General features: G+C 42.8%; 1 protein-coding gene across 1 annotated transcript; it reads right to left on the bottom strand.

Annotated features, from left to right (window-relative positions):
- Positions 1–813: 813 nt before the first annotated feature.
- Positions 814–17,915, bottom strand: DHX36 (DEAH-box helicase 36). Its single transcript, XM_085233194.1, has 25 exons — positions 17,641–17,915; positions 17,424–17,545; positions 16,387–16,597; positions 15,767–15,805; positions 15,142–15,312; positions 14,297–14,376; positions 13,219–13,293; positions 12,924–13,090; positions 12,264–12,345; positions 11,618–11,758; positions 10,345–10,447; positions 9,414–9,501; positions 8,785–8,840; positions 8,609–8,673; positions 8,017–8,160; positions 7,257–7,374; positions 6,536–6,634; positions 5,523–5,696; positions 5,100–5,186; positions 4,381–4,464; positions 4,153–4,252; positions 3,975–4,065; positions 2,892–3,012; positions 2,169–2,321; positions 814–1,167 (listed from the first exon to the last, which is right to left on the bottom strand). The coding sequence occupies exons 1-25, from the start codon at positions 17,845–17,847 to the stop codon at positions 982–984; spliced, it is 2,964 nt and encodes a 987-aa protein (XP_085089320.1). The 5' UTR covers positions 17,848–17,915; the 3' UTR covers positions 814–981.
- Between the last annotated feature and the right edge of the window lie 2,457 nt (positions 17,916–20,372).

The raw sequence follows: 20,372 nt of genomic DNA, 5'->3' as shown, positions 1-20,372 counted from the left end.
CAGGCCGCCTTAAAACCAAAAATAAGCGGGTCCTCCATCGCCCAACGCTGTTCTGCGCCCAAGGAAAGGGGCAGCGCCGCCCCGCCCCGCACACGCCTTCCGCGGAGCAGCGGCCCGGCACGGAGCCCCGATCCGCGACCGGCCTCAAGGGAACAACGCGCGGCCCCGGGAGCGCCGCCGAAGGGCAGCGGGGCGGAGCGGGGCTCCCCGCCCGCGGCCACCCGCAGGGCCGCACCGCCACCCGCGAGGCCGCCGCACCGCCCGAAGCCCCGCACCGCCCGCCGCAGCTCTCACCTCAGCGCCGCCGCCTCCCGGGCCGCCACAGCCGTTAGAGCCGTTGGAGCCGTTAGAGCCGCGCACGCAGCCCCGCCCCGCTGCGATCTCCGCACCTGCAGCCGCGCGCCGCCCCGTGCAGCAGCGCCGAGCCGCACCGCGGGCCGAGAGCAGCCGACACCGCGCCCGGGAGAGAAGTCCTTTAATTGACACGGACAGAGTAAAAAAAAAAAAAAACCAACAATTTAACACAACGAAACCTTAAGGCGGATTCCACCGCGACCGGAAACGGAGACCCGCTCGGGCCGAGGGCACAGGAGGAACGGAGGGGCAGAAAGGAGGAGGGCCGCGCTGCAGCGCTCCCGCCCCGGCCCCGCGCACAGCACGAGCCGCTCGCTGCACGGCCGCCTCTCGTCACCAACGACAGCCGAGGGAGCACTGAGCAGAGCGGAGCCGTGGTCGGAGCTGCAGCGGGCGAGGAACGAACGCTGCAGCCTTACGGGAGCTTAAGAGGAGGGACGGAACCAAACGTACACCAACTAACACTGCTAACGCTGCTGCTTTGTTACTTAAAAAGCGACACAGAAGACATGCAGACACAGACACGCTGCTGCAGGAGCTGCCCTCAGCCTTCCCTCCAGCTCAGTAACTGCTATCAACAACGAAACAAAAGAGGGGGTGTCGGTTTTATCCAACAACTGAAGTGCATCAGCTGTAGCGCTCGCTCTGGAATCGCGGAGCGAAATTCCTGGCACTTTCGTTCTCCTGGGTGGTGATTAAGTCTATAATAGCTGTCAGTACTGCTGTATCCCTGCATTTAGTATCGTTCCAGTCCACAGGGTGGGGGTTCTCTATTTTCTCTTGGAGAAGATCATCGAGCTCTTGTCTTAAATTCTGCAGACAGAAAGGGTGATAGAAGGAGAGAGAAAGAGAGAAAGGGAGCCCATTAGGAAGCACACGGCATTACCCCAGTAAGCACAGAGCCCTCTGCCCTCTCTTCTCATCCCTACACCTGCTGCTCCCACATGCATTCATTTCAACATTGCCATCTTTAGCATCAAAAGGCAGCTTTCCAAAACGAGCGCTTTTGCTTTTTATGACACAATCGTTGCTGGCTTACTCACTCATTAGCTGACTATTTCAGGTCTAAAAGTATTCAGGTTTAGAAAAAAAAAAAATCAGATGCCATTTCTAGAATCTAATATACAGCTGCATTCAGCTCCTCTTCCCACTGGAGAGCATCACTGCCATCAAGAGCCCCATCCTCTGGTTTCCACATCCATCTGGTTACTCCATGGGCACACACAGAGCTTTTGCTACAGAAAACTACAGAAATCACACTCTTCAATTCTCTTCCTGTAAAACATGTTCATAAATCCTTGCCATCTGCCCCGCAACACTCCTGTGAAACCTCCAGGATTTTTCAGCATCCCCCAAACTTTTCAGCAGAGGCTGCACAGCTGAACACCTCATTCCACCACTGCAGTAGCAGCACAACCCTCATCCCCATCAGTGCAGATATTGTGCTGAAAACTCAAGGCTATGAATTTGGAATGCCTGCTCCTAAGGCCAAACACAATGGAGGTCACTACTGCTTGCTTCTGCCCAGTTTATCAAAGGAATCAGACTGTTCTGAATGCTACTTTTACCACCACTGTTTACGGACTGACCTGGGTTGGAAGGGACTCAAGGATCATGAATCTCCCACCCCTGTTTAGCCTGCATTCGTACACTTACCTTCAGAAGATAGATTTTGTTTACCTAGCATACCTAAAATATTTACTGGGAATACATGAAAAATACTGATCTGTTACACCTCTACAATGATACAAGGTCTCTAAGAAGAGCTACTGCTACACTGAGATTCCATACACACGATTATTGAACACAGTCACCTTAACTAAGTGTGCTATTCTTGCCGGAGACTGGAAAACTATCCATTCATCCACAGCAATGGTGTCCTGATCTTTATCCTTCTGAATGGATATGTCTCCCCCGAAGAACAGCAGACAGTATGGAGACACCTCTGTACAATCATACAGGTATATCTGCAAGAAGACAAAATTTTCCAGTCACTTGAAAGCATCTCAACTGACATCACAGCCACTCAGGAAACTCGAAGCAGAATTCCATTTTTTCTGTCATTCATTGCAAAGCAAATCTGAAGCAACTCAGCTGGAAGAGTTACACCAAATGAAACAGGAGCAAAAATGGTCCCAAATGCAGTCATTTACACAAAGTGAAGAACCAAACTAATTGTCCCATTGGCAATCAAACAGGAAGAAGAAGAGAGTTCACAACGCATTTGGGTTCCCAGCACATTTAGAAGCATTGCATTGGCTGGAAATACAAAATATACAATTTTATTTAAAAGCAGAAGTAAGCACCTAGCAGAAGCTAGTGCTTTAGTTACTTATGGAACAATCCCATCAGTATTACAGGGAACAGACTCTGAGGGAGTGTCAAACACATGACTCAAAAGAGGGAAGCTTCAAACAAAGCTGTTCCACACCTTCTGGGCCACAGTAGGAGGCACTGTTCACATACTCCCTCCTCCTCAATTGAACCTCATTAAAGAGCTACAAAATTAAATTACACAAACATAAACCTCCACGTACACTGCTAGTTCTCATCTTCAAGTGGTACACCAGCCAGTTGTAATGGAACTCTGTTTCTTCCACATTAACCGATTTAGGATGAATATTCACTGTTCCATCTGTCTTGGTGCAAACCTTCACCCTTAAAAAAAAAAAAAAAAAGGAAATATATTGGCAACTTAGCAGAACCAGCCTGTCCAGCAAAGTGGTGAGTGTAACAGATCTTGTGTTTGGTGAATCTCAGAGTTGAATCTTCCTTGCAGCTGGTTTATACCTAGCTCCACCACGTGGCTAAGATGCAAAGACAGCAACTTCCATCAGACTGGTAAACTTTCTGTTAAGTGCATTGTTAAGGTAATCTTAAGCACACCCTTCTCAGTTTAAAATGGAGAAGTAATTGACCAGAAGTAGTGCCAGCTGCAGACAGAACTAAATTAGTCAGATTTCTGACCACCTACACTTCTACTATCTTATCTACTTATCTACAAAAATCACTTATTTTTGTTTTGTTTTCAATTCCAGGAATAGTGATTGCTCTTGAGTTTGCTGCTTCTGTATTACTTGCTCAGAAAGCTGATCCAAATGTTCAACCCTTTACTCTGTCTTAAATCATGTTCATGAGAGCATAGATATCCCTTCTCATAAGTATACTATTATTAGGAATAAAAGTTATTAAGAATGAAGAGCCTGACAATACGAGAAGTGTTAGATGAAAAGACCAGAATTGCTGGGCTCTGTCTTGACAAACAACAAGAAGAGACAGTGTTTCAACTGCTGCTGCAGATAGGAGAAAAATGACAGTGTCTCCTTCAGCAGCTGTGTTAATAACATATTTTAGCATCACAGATTTGTATGATAATGTCCCACCAATTATTTCACATATCAGCCAATAGCTAAACAGTCAGACAACATCTCAGTTCCTGTAAGTAAAGACCAGCAATCCTATGCTCAGATCTGTCACTCTCAAGCGAGGTAACCCACACCCACGGATGATCTGTACAAAGAGATTCATTCATGCAATTTAGCCACTGCTCTGCCTTGCCCATCTACCTGATATAGAAACTACCTCCAATGCAAACAAAGGTTACAATACCAAATCCTTACATTTTCCTCTTTTTGCTAAAGCTTGGCCGGATCTTTGCAACTTTTGGATACAAGCCAGCACAGATGACAGCTTTGAGCAACTTCTCATTATCTGTAGAAGACAGCAAAGTAAGTAACATGGTTCTGCAAACTGTGAATCTGACTGATCAAAAGCTTTCCATTTCCCCTCACTGTTTACCTGAGTTGGTATTAGACTTGGGATCCTTGGGGTCTCTGCTGTTCACAAACCCAGCTGCAAGCAGATGCTCAGCAAATTGTCCTTTCATGTTATGCAGCATCTAGGAAACAACAACAACAACTGTCCCAGAACAATGCTGTGCAAAAAAAAAAAAAAAAAAACAACAAACTCTTCCCGTTTCCCATCAAGATGTTTCCCTTCCCCCACCCCTAACAGCCAGAATGTTACCTGGAGAGTATTTGGAGACAGGAAATATTCCCAGCAATAGTCTTTCTCAGTTCGGAATCCACGCCGACGAGTCTCTTCCCAGCCCTAGAAATTCAGACCATCGTTCAAAGGAATCTTTTAGGAGAAAATATACTTACAAAAATTAAAATAAGGACAGAGCAAAAAACTAGAGGTCAACAAAAATTACATTTTTTTCCTCTATGAGAGAGAAAGCAGACCTTTCCAACTCTTTGTATTATATTACATACACACAGCATTTGAGTAGAAAAACATTTTTGAATAGAGAGAAGTGAAACCTAGTCAAATTTGCCAGAAATTCATTTGTTGATATTAAAAGTAGCAACCATTTTTCCACACCATTTATTTAGTGGCCTTCTTGCCCAATGCTACACAGCAAAGTCTCCAACACTTCTGAAGTCAGCCCCACCCTACTGCAGAGGACAAGAAGCACTGATTCAGTGACTTCTGAAGGGCTGCCACAGCATACTGAGTTCATCTCTCATCAAGCACCAAGATAACCATGAAGTTACATTTCCAACAGCACATCCATAAGAAATTTGGCTATTGAGGTGGAAAACAAGGCTAGAAGGGTGAAAACTAACCTGGTTTTGTTTCTGTAGAAATCAAGAAATACTTGAGAGCATACACAGATCTGATCTTTCCTTAGAATAAAGTTTAAAACACAAATAAAAGTTTCTGAAACATTAAAGCATCCTTACTGTGAAAGCATTCACCACAGTCAGATGATCACTTTTAGTATTCTTCGACAGCTCCTTTCTTCTGGCATCTGCCACTTTCTCTTTGCCCTGAAAACAATTTGAATTTAGAAAATATTCATGACTCACAGGCCATTCCTCCATCCAGTTCTTTCCCAGCTTGTTCATATATATGTTTATATATGAACATATATAAAGCAATACTTTGTATGCAGCATGCACAGAAAGTAATGCTACCTCCAATATTCTGTAGACAAATGTGTACAAGTGCATCATAGTACGTGTAGGCAATCAGTACTAATAAAAAGTGCAGTTAACATCAAAGTGAGATTAAAGTGCTCTTACACTACATTATATCAGTGGCATCCTAACATTCTTTAGAGATTCTTAAAATCTTATTTGTAATTCCTGTTTTAGAAACGTTACCAGAGGAATGACAAAAGGGTCTTTGAAGCTAAGGCTTGCTGCGATCGTAAGTACTGGATCCAAGCAACAGAACAAAGCCCCAAAGAGGATCATTTTCCCAATATGTGGTTCAACTGGTAATCGTGCTAAATGTACACCGAGTGGAGTCAGCTCCTCTTGTCTGTCCAAAGCATTCTGTCAAAAGAAAAAACAAAGCGTTAGTGATATTTGGAGGATTTCCTTGAAACAATCATTGGAAAATTTAGAAAACAAAGGAAAGCCTAGTATCTGGAAAAGGCAGCTGGTTTTAATAAGGGGGTAGAGGCAGGAAAATGGCCATGAAGTTATGCAGAAGTGGAAACATTCAAGAGACAATAAAAGAGCAACCACCTTTAATTGTGTTTCAAGTGGTTTACTGGTCAGTGTCCTTCTGTACAGAAGTATGAAGACTAATTAACATTTGAGTGCCCTACTGTTCTTCTGGCCAAGCATTTCTTTCAAATCCATATCTTTCTGTTAATATCACTTCTGTTTTTTATTTCTTTTACTCTTTGCTACTTACACAGCCTTGACAAGGCAAGGAGCCAGTAATATGAACGTGTCATTGATCTCTCCCTCCCCATCATCCAAAAATCACACTCACAGATGAGATCTTTCTCTTATTTGCTCACAGAAAATACATCTCCAACTCTCCACTGAACTGGCTGGAACTCTTGATAGAATCAGACATGAGCAGGGTTTTACAGAACTACCCAGGTAAGTATCTGTAGGGAATCTAAATAAAACTTGTGCCAAATGTTTTCAGCAATTCAGGAACTACTTCATGCAGCACATAAACTTCCAGTATTATGTGAAACTGCCTTCTCTGTTCAGTCAGGATGGCAGAACACTGTACAGTCTGAAGATATAAAGGGTCTGCATAATATAGTGTTTCAAATGTGTAGACTTGTGCAGCCAGAATAATCTTTCCAGCAAACACCAAAAGTAACAGTTTTCCTTGCATGCATGAAACAGGATGTCAATTAATACTTTACCAGCTCCATTAGATGATTAATGGCCAGCATTACAGCATCACGAGATGGTGGATCCATGAGTTTACTCAGAAAATAAGCAATTCCACCAAGCTTTAGAATCTGGAAGAGAGCAAACAGAAACAGCAAACCTGCAGCAATTGGAGAAAGGTGACAACCTACCTAAAACTAGTGCACAGTGACCATGCTAATTACAAAAGATGTGAGTAGTTCAGTTTGAATTTAAGATTTTGCTAATTAAGCAAGGACAAAAATAGAAATGTATTGGTTGAAAATTTCACAACATCTATACTACTTCATTCAGAATATACACACATGGTATTCCTTAGGCTGCACTGGAATTCAGTATAAACTCGCAGAAAGGAAACCCATGTCTACTTCAAAGGAATTTTACCCAGAACTGTTCTTAAGGAATCCTCTCTTCACTCACTGGCAGTTTCCACAGAAGCACCTCTGAGTCAATTTTTTTTTTTTTTTTTTTTTTGAAAAAAAGCACAGTTGAAATTTGCATCAACACTTCAGCTTTTATTTATCCTAAACAATTATCTCTCTGGGTTTGGCTGTGTTCTGCCAGAACTGCTCCAATTATTAGCTAAATATATTGTTCTTATGGTGTAACAGAATTTACACTTGAGGACAACTCTAAGCTCAGAGTTGCAATAATTTAAGCTTTCAACCTTTTACACCAACAGAAAAGTGAACACCTGCAGACAAGTATGCCCACCTTGATTTGTAAGCAGAGTTCTTCCAAAGGTGTCCTCAAGATCTCTGGTAACTGATAATCATCCAGAAGGCTGGCACGCAGCCCGTTGTACAGATGGTAACAGTGGCCTGGCTGCACTCTGGAATATATTTAAAGGAAAAAAATGTATGGGTTTTTATGACACTGGGACACCACGATTGCATTTACCTACAAGCAGTTTTTCAAAACACTCTGAAAAATTAGAATGGATTTATCTACAGCTGTAATAGTTACTGCAGCTCCCAGGTATGCAGACCCATCAACAGGGAAACAAAGCCACAGAAAAAAATCTCATAACTGCTCAAAAGGAACAATGAGAAGAACAGAGAAAAACTGTATGTGTGTGAACAAAACAGAAAATACTCCACAAGGAATTCTGAGATGTAGAGAAGCTTCAAATAAATTGGTACACAGCTGAGCAGTGTTAATTTGTAGGCAATTTCAGCTTCAATATATTGTAGCCTCAAAAGTGAGGGCAAATGCTACCAATACAAGTAAATAAATAATAGAACACAAGATTTATTATTCTGTGACAAGGAAGGAAACTCACGATTAAAACACAGAAGTTATGTCAGTCTGCTAGGAAAACCATGAAATTACTCCTCCCAGAACAGTGACAGAGCGCTGTGCTTCTGCCTGCTTCTGAAGGCATGAATAAGCAGGCAGTACCTCCAGCACACACGTGCTTCAAGGCCAGCTGAAAGTTGATATCACCACGTTTCCTAACCAGCCTCATCCTTACCTTCCTGCTCGACCTTTCCTCTGCTTGGCGTTAGCTTTGCTAACCCACTCTGCAGCCATTGTGCTAATGTTGTTCTGTGTATCAAAGTGGGTTTCCTTGATTTTTCCACCATCTATAACGAACACCACGTCATCTATTGTAATGCTGTTTAAAAATAAAGAGAAAATAAATAACTCTCCATCTTTGCAAGCTTAACCTACAATTTTCCAAATTTAGGCTTTCTTTGTCCCCTCCCAAACCACGAGAGAAGGAAATAAAAGTTCTGGTATTGAGAGCAAGTGCATTACTGAACAGTTCAATAGCAAGCTTGCTTTATTCTGACAGGTCTGGCATGAGTCACCACATGCAGTTTAGAAGCCTGCAGAGGACAGCCAACTCAGCAATCATACACAACTGCAGGCCATACCATCATCCACATTTTGATTTTTTTAGACAACTCTCAGAGGAAAATTCCAGCTTGAGACACATTTGCAATTTAATAAATGAATGACACGAATCTTTAAAACATACTTTGTGAAATATTAAGCAGGTTATACTTTTATTTACTGTATCAAAATTACAGGTGCTACATGTATGTGTAACTGCTATTTACCTGGTCTCTGCAATGTTGGTAGCAATCACGATTTTCCTGACTCCCGGCGGGGTCTTCTTAAACACCTGTAATTATCCACAGCCCATTTATATGTTTGAAAAACCAAACACATTCACAATTATTCTTTTTTATGGTTGTGAAATGTTACTTTATTGTGTACCAGAAGAAATGCATACCTGAGTCTGGTTAACTGTAGGCATCAACGAATGCAAAGGGATGATAATAAAGCGATCTGAAAATTAGAGGAAAAGATGTGGTGTAAGCACAGAAACTTAAAATTATACAGGGAAAAAAAAAAATGAAACCAAGAATGCAGAATAGAGAAACTGTGCTGCAAATGAATGACTGCTTCTATTTCTTATTCTGAATAATGGCATATGTACATGTTTGCTTTCTGTTAGCAGTTCAATACATCAATGTTAAATGCAGGTGATAAATCCTAATAAAGATGTAAATTTAATGAATTAAACACCAGCTATAATGAAGTGTGGGGCTGGGAGGAAAGGGGAAATAGAACATTTTTATAAGGATGACAACTGCATTGTAAGCTCAAGATATTACTCTGAGAATTTGTCTTTTACCAAGACCATCACCACAAGTATTCATCACTGCTCATTTAAACAAAGGGCCAATTCTGAAATGCATTCCTGTTTTAAAACATAAGAATCTGTGAGCTACCTGAATATTTATCTGTGATTAAAAAAAATCATCCCATTATTCTACTGAAGCAGCTTGCATTAACCTCTAGAAACCAAAACAAAGCTATGTAACATTAACCATTGAAAAAACCCTTTCCTTTTTTTACCTGACTTAAACATGACTTGTGACATCAAGAGATCATGTAGAGAGCTGATGTTGTCCCATCCTGGAAGAAACACTAGAATTGCACCATCCTATAGGTGAGAAAATGAAGGGAAAAGGAACATGTTAGAATGTTACATGCTGTGCAAGAAACCAAAACAGCTCCTTGCCCACTGATGTGTCTTTTGGCTGAGTGATATCCAAAACCTCCTCATTTGGACAACACTTACAGGCTTATTTTCCACAAAAAAAGTGCACTACACACCTATCTAAGATAAGAAACCCAAATTTCTTTTTAGACACGTTTTCCCTGCGGTGTTTTAAATGCTGCCATACAAACATTTGAAGAATTTGAGCTGCAATGAAACACAGAAAAAGCTAATGTTTGAGTTTTCAAGGAAGAACAAAATAAGAAACAGCAAGTTTATCCACAGCTTCAGTGCTCTATCAGTTCAAATTTCAAACAATTTGACGTTCTTAATAACCAAAATTCTTTTCAAGAAGTCAGCTCAAGTTTCAGCTCTTCCACGGCTGTTTTTGAACAGAGAAATGAATATATAACTCCAGGTTATATGTAACCTGTGTACCTGAGATAACAGAAGTTACTCTTACTTCAAGCACAGAAGCACTCTGATAATAACATACCTAACAGTATTACTGGAAAATCCTTTTTACTGAGACTCTAATTAGGATTTTCAGCCTCAGAATCTGATGTCTTTATATTCCAAGAGCCACTTCCTCTAACACAAACAAGAGAGAAAGCTAGGAATCGAAATTAATACTGCAATTAGGTATTTAAAGATATTAGATCGCTTTAAAAACAATCAGAAGACCTCATATCTATGTAACAGATGAGAAGAATGAATATTTATAACAGCCACTGGCCACAGTTCAGTCGTATCTTGAAAATACGACGCTGTGAAACAGAAACGTACCTCTTCTTCCAAAACAATGTGTCTGATAAGTGCTGCTATTAGGTCAAGGTCAACCTTGTCATCATCCATCATCTCCAAGGCATCTATTGTACCCGCTGAATACCTACAGGCATCAAAAGCAAGCATATTGGTACACCCACAGTCATGCACTCACGTCCATTACAAGGCTCCACAATTACTCATCCACGTACACTGCTGCTGTTCAATTTCTTTTTTCTTAATCTGGAGGTACAACATTTGAACAGACAACGTGCTCTCAAGATTCTGTTTAGAACAACTGTTGTCAGTTAGTAAGCTAAGCTAAAGAATGTCATTGTGACTGCACTGTATTTCTCTTCTCCTCATGGATCTGTAGCCTGAGCTCACCCTTCAGTTCATCCCTCACCCTTCAGTTCATCCCTCCCTCTCAGTGAGTACAGGAAGCCTCATCTCTTCAGCCCTTTGTTTTCATGAAATCTAACACCAATTAGCAATTTGCTCCACAGACTTGGTTGGGAGAGGGATGAAGAAGTACAAATGGGCAAGTGGATCGTGGGATAGAACACACAGCACTGATCACTTGTTTCCTTAAGAGGAAGACAAAACTGAGCCATTATTATTACTTTTATCAAGCTGAATACTTAGAATGTCACAAACTGCAGAGGTAAAATAAAACAGGAGGAAAACAGAAAAATGCTGTTCCTGAGATACAATTGCCCCACTACCTAATTAACCAAAGGGGTCAAATGCTGGCAAGCAAAAAAATGTCTCAAGTGGCAAACCTCTGCTGGGTGCTTGAGAGGCAAAATGCTTTAGCTTGGTTTCAAACCACTTGAGAGGAATATTGAAATATTCTGAGGAAAAGTCTTTTGGAAAAAAGAACAGTAGCACGTTTTGTATTATGTTGATTACAAGATTGCCGTGCTGTGAGATCTATCACTGAAAAAAAAAAAAAAAAACTGAAAAATAGCAAAGCTAACAAGGAAAGAAATCAGGAACAAAGCATAAGAAGCCCAACACTATGCTGAAGACTGTAGTGGGCAATAATATCAGCAGCAAGTGAACCTGACAGCTGTAAGCTCCCTAGAACCTTGCACATGCAAAGGAAGACAGGTCTCTATGACTGGCTAGACCACTCCAGCAGTCAGAGCCAACTGTACTGGCACTTCCATCATTCCTGTCTTCCACAGCATTAAGTACTACATTACTAATGAAAGCACAGTATTAAAATACAGAATACAATTCTGTTTCTTAGCTGAAAAACCACAAACAATGCAAAACATTTGAGAACAACCTGCCCCGCAGCTGCCTTAAATATTCTGGCCATCGTTCCCTGTAGATTTCTTCTTTTTCTTCTTTTTCTGGTCTGCTTATATGTCCTTGCATGAAACTTTTCTTCCACCGCGGCCGACGGTCTGTGTTTTCTGGAGTATATCTTTCAAGTTAAAGAACAAATTCGATTACATTTTGAAACTAAAGTCATTTGATCCAGCTGCATAATTGTTTTTTCCAAACTGTGGACAATACAGAGTATTTCAGCCATGTCATATAATAAGATAACTGGATACACTTTTCCTGAAAAAATTTACCTATTTTTTAAAATAAATAACAGGTGCCATCTCCAGCAAGCATGAGAACAGGTACAAATAAACAAATCAAAGACTAGCTTATCAGCCTGAAAATTCACCACACCAAAAGAAAAAGCAGGATTTTTTCCTCCTCAAGCCACTGTTTCCAGACTGCTACACTAACAGCTGCTGAATGCCTCTTGAAAGTTTTTCTGCAAGATGATGTCTGCTCTCCAGCAGAATTTTCCTTCTTCAAACAGCTGATTTTTTGATAGGTTATTCATACTGCAATAATATTCAAAAATACACACCAATAAAATGCCAAAACCAACCAAACTGTGAACTACAGTGGCGTCCAGAAAATACACTTACCTCAACTTCTCAATTACATCTTCAAGAAGGTATTCCACCACAGGAAAAGTGAACCCAGGTATGTGAATCATTGGACAGTTATCTAACGAGAAAGGTGCAAGTTGTTTTTAAAACAACAAATAAAACGCTGCACTATTAAAGTCCACAAACATTTTTCACTGTTTTTGCAATATAGTTCCAAGCCTATAGAGTTTTTTTGGTTGTTCCCCCCCCCCCCCTTTGAGTTCTCACAGATGATGCCAAATTCAATTCCAAATGAAGTGACTGAACAGAAGCAGCACAGGCAGCAAGCAGCACTGCCCTCCCTGCATGTTCACCTCCTCCCAGCTAGAGAATAAACACTGCCATGTGAAGAACAAAAGGCTTCACTCTGCTTGCCACTCATGATTCTAACATGCAGTAATCATCAGTAAATATTTACTACAGAAACACTCTTTGCAGAGTATTCATACAATATGTAGGAGTAACAAAAGCAGAAACATCTGCTCTTCATGGAACAGAACTGAGGAAATAAGAATTCCAGCAGCTGGTGACTACCTGTGAAAAATGAAATCATTAATTCTTCTGATAAAAAAAAAAAATCAATCTTACAATTTGAGAACTAGGTGACAGATGTCTAAATTACTTCAAAGGAAGATTCACAGGAAGCATTTCACCTACCAAAATACTCTGAAAACTTCTCTGCATTTAAAGTAGCACTCATTAGGATTACTTTCAGATCCAAACGAACATTCAAAAGGTCTTTTATAATGCTCATTAGAACATCTGATTGAAGATTTCTTTCGTGAATTTCATCAAGAACTACATGACTAATACTGGACAAATGCCTAAAACAGAAGAACAACATTCACCATTTACTTTTTGCAGTAATAGAAAACAGAGACTGACAGATGTAGCTCATTAATCAAATCATTTGATAATCGTTTTCAGTTTCTTATTAAATAGGAAAACTTACTTATCTGACTGGAGCCACTGAAGGACAATTCCTGTGGTACAGTACAGAATTGAACCTTGTTTCCTTGGTAACCGACTGGAAGAGATACATTAAGAGTTCTTCAATTCTCTTCCTTATTTTACAAAGTACTTCAGAAGCTTACAATCAAAACGCAGACAGCCATTACAGACATTGTGAAGCACACCTCACACTTGAACCTGCTCACAGTTCAGCTGGAGGAACAAGGAATAGGCCAGCAATGCAATGTTTTTGTATGGATAACAACCACTGCCAGAATCTCTGGCTTCATCATTACTACACTGATCTGCTGATCCAAATTCTTACAGTTATCTGAACTCAACACAGACAACAGCTAAATTATATAGCACTGTGACATTCTTGATTAAACACTACAGACAATGGCAGATGAGACTCAATGAACTAGTGCCTTGAGCTCAACACTGAGCTGCTGCATCCCTCCAGCAGTATTTCCATCAATCCTAAGCGAGGTGTTATTATTCGCTGGAAATGTTCCATGTATTTTTTTCATATTACTGATGACTCCAAACAGAAACTTCAGTTCTGTGGCACTAGGTCTGCGGACTCTTATTAATGAGCCTAACTCTTACTAACTGATCTCAATAAAATTGCTCGCTTGCTCAGTGCAGCAAATACATAACTTAGCCCAGAAATATAACTTAAAACCTCCTTCTTCTTCAGCATTTCATTTTTTCTTTGAAATTCATGGATTACAGGCATCGGTTTTACCTCTATCCATAGCAGGGCCTTTTAGAATATCTTAATAAAGCATAGTTTGGTACTAACCATTGCTACACAGCTTGACATTCAGAACTGACTTTGCAAATCAACCTCAAACCACTCATTTACACGCAACAGAGAATGTAACAACCACATTTGTTGCTACCTTTCAACCCATTATTCCCTATACCAGCTGTTCAGAGGAACTCCATTTGGAGAAAGAAGGAGAGTAAAAGCACTTGTCTACAGTGAGAACTAATTCTCACTTATTTCTTGCTTGAATAACAATAGATACCACTTCACAAGAAGGAATAAAAATTGCCAAGAGAGCCTCTTCTACCTTTGTAGACGAATCTGGTATCCTGTACTCTTGCCATTACCACATGCTTCTGCCCTTTCAGCTGCAACTCTCTCAGCCACCTTAAAGCAGAAAAACAAATGCGTTACACATTAAATATATATGCACAAAAAAAACCCAAAAGGCTGAGCTATAATTTAGCTACTCATCAGTAGGAAACAGCTAGAAACAAGATGCAATGCAGACAATAAAAACCTGAAAAGCACACGTTTTCTGAAAGCCAAGTGATTGTTTTCCGTCAGCAACTCAGAAACAGGCTTGCAACCCAAAATATATTTTAGAGAATGAAGTGTCATATTCTTATTGATAGACTTCTAAGAGCCTTGAAACAACACTACTGTTCAATTCACAACTTCACTGCCCAGATCCATTAAAAGCACCATTATAAATAATGAACAAATTCTGGGAAAGGAACGTCCACTGCTTGTATTGTAACTACTACTAGAACATATGAAATGACACACCAGTGTGTATAAACAAAGTTGTTATTTGCAATAGAGTCTAGCAGGACTAGTGATGAATACATAGAAAGCAGTATGAATTGGCCGAATGCCAACCTTGAGCTTGAAGTTCAGCATGATGCCATCTGAAAGTTGATTTGTCTCTTTGAGAAGTGTGCAATATTTGTCTGGTCATTTCCTTCAGATCTTAGCTATAATTAGTCTAGCAGACTGTATACTCAGCTAATTAATTTACACTGGCTCCTTATGCCCAGTACAAAACGTATTTTCATTCAAACAGAATGAGACAGTAATTTTATCTCAGAATTACAGTGAGAGGTCAGACACTAAAGAAAACAAACAGCAGCCCCACCTCACAGCACTTACTGAGATAGCACTGATCCTCCTGGGTTGAGTACAAACAATTCTGCACGTGGAGCCTTTCCCTCGCTCTATGTAATCATCCAGGATGAACTGTGTCACCTGTGTTGTCTTCCCACAGCCCGTTTCACCACTAATTACAGTCACTCGATTATTGTTTATGAGGTTTACAAGTTCCTGTTTCCAAAAAAAGACAAAGTGTTTTCAAGTATTACGATGCACAACAGATGTCTGAAGTATTTTGGTAAGTCCCTGTTACTGCGATACGACCTTAAAAGAAAACACATATGTAACTAAAGAGACAGATACTTATCTGTTTCTATTAACACTAAAGTTTATTTACACCACACAAAAGTAATTCCGGTACATTTGAACTTCACATGCGTAAGGCTGACCTACACACACTCATTTATATGAACAATGCCACCATCACTGATGAGGCTGAATAAATTCCTGCATATCATGAAGCAATAAACCTGAGAGGGATACCGGAAAAATCTAAAACTCAAGTCGAAACTCTGGAGGCCTCAGTATCTTCGCAGAAGGCAAGAAAACTTTCCCTCCCACTGGCCCCAGTTACACAAAATTTACAGCAGAAATTCATCTCCTTTCAAATTAAACACACACTTACCTGTCTCATCCCATACGAAGGGAGTTTCTCTCGAAATCTCTGAGAAAAGTGAAAGTAACAGGGCATGTTTTAAAATATCATTTCAACACTGAATTAATACAGCACACTCCGACTATGACCTAGACTAAACTCAGAAACAACAGGACAAACTCCCCAGCTTAGGCTGGACTTACTGAACTTAATTCCATGCACGTTTTCAATGTCGTTACATTCAATAAAAATGTAAAACAGTTCAGCACATAAAGAGGTACGTGCAGCTGAAAGACCCTGAACTATTTTCCCATCTGATGGATGCTAAATACATTTCATTGGGCAGCTCTACATATGCCATCAGAACAACGTGAACTACATTTTTAAGAAGTGTCCCCTCAGAGCCCATGACCCTACTTTTAGTTTTATAAATAAATACACAGATAAAATCCTTAAAAAAGAAAGCCAGAACTCCCACCCAACTAAATGATAAGTACACTTAAGATGTTGGATTTTAAGCAACCAGAAATCATCACTGACAGTTCACCTTTTTAATCCCTGTCCTGCTGACACATCCTGTAAGTGTTGATGGATTTTTTTTTTTTTTGACAAAGTAGTATCTATTTTCTCCTTAACACCTGGAAAAGTACCTGCATTTCAATATATCTAGGATCAGATTTCTTCTTTCTTAAGTCTTCTTTAAGCTGCTCATCTAAATCTGCATCTTGATCACTTTTTTCAAAGAGGTATTCCACATCCTGATCAAGAAATGTTTTCTCCAAGACTGGTCGCCGTTTTACAGGAGCTTTTTCAGCTTTTTCAGCACCTGGTTTCACTTTTGGAGGCTGTTCTGGAGCATGTCTGAAATGCATGCAGGGAACAGAAACTTCGAAGATTATTCAATGTATATTTGGTCTCTGAGGAAAGTGTAGGGAGCCGTGCCAAGCAAACCTTACTCTGTTGCTGAGATATTATGCTGACAAGTTATTTGACCCCTAACCCAAAGAGAACATGACAAATGAAAACGATTAAGTCTGAAAACCACCAGTTAACAAAGACTCTACAACAGTATCTAAGGTGTAACGTGTCCTTCTCCTGTAGAGGAAGCTAACAAGGCCACAGAACGCCTCTGAAAGCGGCTGCTCAAAGCACTGTTGGAACTGCTGCTCCATAACTGCATCTTTCAACCAGGGACTCACCTGCATCACACCAGTGGAACAGAACACACAGCCGCTCATTTCACTGCTACTGTTCTAAGTCCTTTAAGATAAAGCGTTAAGAATGAGTCCTACCTCACAGAGACCACGAGCTTCCCAGTGCTGCAAAACGTCAGAAAAAGGGGAGCCCGATGCCAGCCCTAGGAGCGTGCCCGAGGTGCGGAGCTCAGAAGCTCCGGCCACTGCTGACTGGGGGTCAACGGCAGGGCTCTGCGATCCTAAGAGCAAACCCGGCACTCCGAGCTCACAATCAATCCGGAGGAGCCCTTTACAGCAGCGCTCGCTGCCGGCCCCCTCACGTGGCAAAAACGGAAAGGACCTCCGCGCCCCCGCCCTCACCCCGTCCCTCGGTGCCCCCCCGCCCCGGGCAGCCCGAGGAGCGCCCGACCGCTCGGCGTGCGCGCAGTTCTCCAGCAATCCGACGTCCTCGCTGAAGCACGCCGCGAAATCCTTCCCGCCCGCCTTCTTACCCGTCCTCGTCCCCGGACCACCACGACATGGCTTCCTGCTCCTTCTCGGCCCTGGGCTGCACGGCGTTCAGCAGCTGCACGATCTGCTCCTCCCGCCGCTCGTCCATCCGCACCACGGCGCGCTGCGAGAAACGCGGCGGTCGGCGGTCAGCGCGCCCCGCCCGGCACCGCGCGTCGCTCCCGGCCGCTCCGACGCCCCGCAGAACGCGCGGCCCACCTGCTGCCGGTCCGCCTCCTTGCTCTTCTGGCCCTGCTTCCGCGCGTACCACAGCCCGATCTCGCGGCCCTTGAGGTGGCTGGGATGGCGGCCCCGCCCCCCGCCGCGGCCCCCGTGTCCCCCGCCGCCGGAGGAGGCCGCGGAGGAGCCGCCATCGCCGCCGCGGCCCCGACCCCGGCCCCAATCGCGGCGTTGCTCGTAGCTCATGGCCGCCGGCACCCGACGGCACCCAACGGCGGCGCCGCCCGCCTCCTCCGCCGCCTCACTTCCGCCCGCCGCGGCCCCGCCCCCAACCGCGCTCTGCGGGTTCGAGTCCCGGCCGGGCCGGAAGCGCCCCCAGCGACCCGCCCCAATCGCTCGGCACGGCGCCGCCCTCCCGGCGGGCAGCAGGCGGCGGAAGCACCGCCCGCTTTTATGGGGGGAAACGGGTTGAAGGCGAGGGTGGGAAGATCGAGGTTGGATGTCAGGGGGAAGTTCTGTGCCGGAACAGCTGCCCAGAGAGGCTGTGGGTGCCCCGTCCAACCCTGGAGGTGTCCAAAGCCAGCCTGGGTGTTAGATACCGAGGGTGGCACCCTGCCGGCGGCGGCGGGGTTCGGAGCTTTATGGTCCTTTCACTCCTCTCCAGCCCAAGCCATTGCGTGATTCTACAATTCACACTGCTCTGCCACGCTCCACAGCTCACACCGCTCTGCAAGGCGTGCTCTCTGGGGTGTTAAATTAAACATTTTAATCTATATCAAACTATTCACAGAATTATTACTCCTTTAACAATAATCAGTGCTCTTTTTGGTGCCTCCAAACACCACTGTCACACTACGAACGCTTCCCCAATCCCACCTCCTGCTTATTCTGTCCCTCCCAGCCTCCTGCATGCCCCACAGCAGCTCCCAGAGCACCCTGTAAGGAATGTGTGGGTTTGCTGCAGTTCTGTTGAGTTTCAGGTAGAAGGAAATGGCAGAGCAGCTCAGACTTGAATTCAAATTAACAAACAGGTGAGGAAGAGAGGAAGATCTCTGAGTCGTCAGCACAGAGAGCAGCAGAACTTTGGGTGAGGTTACCCAGAAGGAACAGAGCCGAGTACAGAGCACGCAGGCATGGGAGGGTATGAGGAAATCCATCTCAAAGGTAAATGAAAGGAAGGCACGTGGGAAAGAGAGGAGAAATCCAGCAGGAAATACCTGTCCTTACTTTCCCTCCTCTCGTGCCACACCTGTGCTGTAACGCAGACCAGAAGGTGCTCCATGCCTCCTCACTTCTCACTGCACAGCTGACAGTAATGTCACAGCTTTCTGCAGAACTGCTGGGGAGCAAAGAGAGCCAAGGAAAATCACCAAATAAATCATCAGAAATCCAAGAAATGTTACAAGATCCCTTCATGAAATGTGAGCAGTGTGCCCATGCGAACCAAACATGGAAGAACCTTACAAGTCCTTCCAAAGTTTTCCTATGTCATCTCTTTAAAATCATTAAAGGAACATTCCTTGTGCTATCAAAATAGTTTAAAAAAAATTCTCAGGTCACCTTTAATTTGGGAATTAGAGGCTCTGATGGAAAAAAACTTAAGAAAAAAAACAACTTTACCAGGAAAAAAACTGCAACTCTGGTCACAAGAGGAAAGCAGAACAAGCTGTCAGCTATTCGGCTGTTCTCCCTGTTCACAGGCACACGGTGAGGCAAGGCATGCGTGGGCACTGGGGGCAGAAGCAACAGGCAGCAGTGCTCCTGTATCTTGGGAGCGACTGACCACCTTTAAATCAGGCCTGAACGAACAGAGAGCTTCTATGCAGTTTTATTCCACTCGTAATGTAAGATGTGGACTGATGAATAAACCGTCATGGAGAGATGGAACAGAGCTGCAGGAAGGCTCCGGAGGCCAAATCTGGTACAAGGACACAGCAGCACAGCAGCTTTCAGCTGCTCCTCCCCTAACTCTTGGGAAGAGGTATTCACCCTTCATTGCTCTTCAACAGCAGCGTGGTTTGAGAATGAGACTACAAGGATCTACTTTGGTTCAAAACAGATAACGGTGCCAGGAGATCTGGGCACCCCAGGAATGGAACGGAACTGCAGGCTATCTCGAACACAACATACATAATGCATAAGGCCATTACATTCAACTGATAACACACCATGATCAAATTAAAAAGCAAGAATTGTATTTAACTGATTTCCTCATCACTTTGCAGGAACATCACTTACAGGATGTTAATAGATTTACTCTGTTGAAGTGTAATTGGGCACCGAAGCAGTGCACATGAATGGGATGTGCATAAATCGGATTTCAATGCCAGGGAAAATTGCCTTTTCTATGCATGTAACTACTGCATTTCGGTCATGTCTTCTTAACAATGAGGAAAAAAAAAAAACATTCTAAAGGAAACATCACAAATTCAAGTATCTGCATTCGATGTGTAGGTTCAAATGTTGGAAGGATAGCGTAGCTATTTATTTAAAGATCACTTTCTCATATACATGCCAAGATTTCTTAAAATGCTCCCAGTATTTTGCCAATTACTGGGCCTTTTCAAATCCCTTTATCCACTGCCCACATTCATTTTTCATCCACTTCAGCAGCACACTATCAAGATGCAAAACACATAATTTCTTCATGCAGCAGCATGTTCTCAGAGAGGTCAGAACACAGCGCTCTCCTTTCAGAAATCCGAACTGAGATTCATCCAAGTTGAATTCCTAATGATTCCCTAAGGTCCAATTCCTGACAAGAGCACAAA

This window comes from Meleagris gallopavo, chromosome 11 (assembly GCF_905368555.1).
Source record: "Meleagris gallopavo chromosome 11, MGAL_WU_HG_1.1, whole genome shotgun sequence".
In the NCBI taxonomy this organism is placed as follows: domain Eukaryota; kingdom Metazoa; phylum Chordata; class Aves; order Galliformes; family Phasianidae; genus Meleagris; species Meleagris gallopavo.
Note: the sequence above shows the minus strand (reverse complement) of the source record. Positions and strands in the feature narration are given on the sequence as shown.

What these genes read in the sequence shown, in the direction of transcription:
- DHX36 (XM_085233194.1), bottom strand. Translation starts at nt 17,847, where the DNA reads ATGAGCTACGAGCAACGCCGCGATTGGGGCCGGGGTCGGGGCCGCGGC. An exon ending in AGGAGGCGGACCGGCAGCAG is followed by an intron (nt 17,546 to 17,640) that starts GTGGGCCGCGCG and finishes CGTTTCTCGCAG; the next exon opens with CGCGCCGTGGTGCGGATGGA. An exon ending in GAAGTTTTCAGAGTATTTTG is followed by an intron (nt 12,346 to 12,923) that starts GTAGGTGAAATG and finishes CTTTCTCGTTAG; the next exon opens with ATAACTGTCCAATGATTCAC.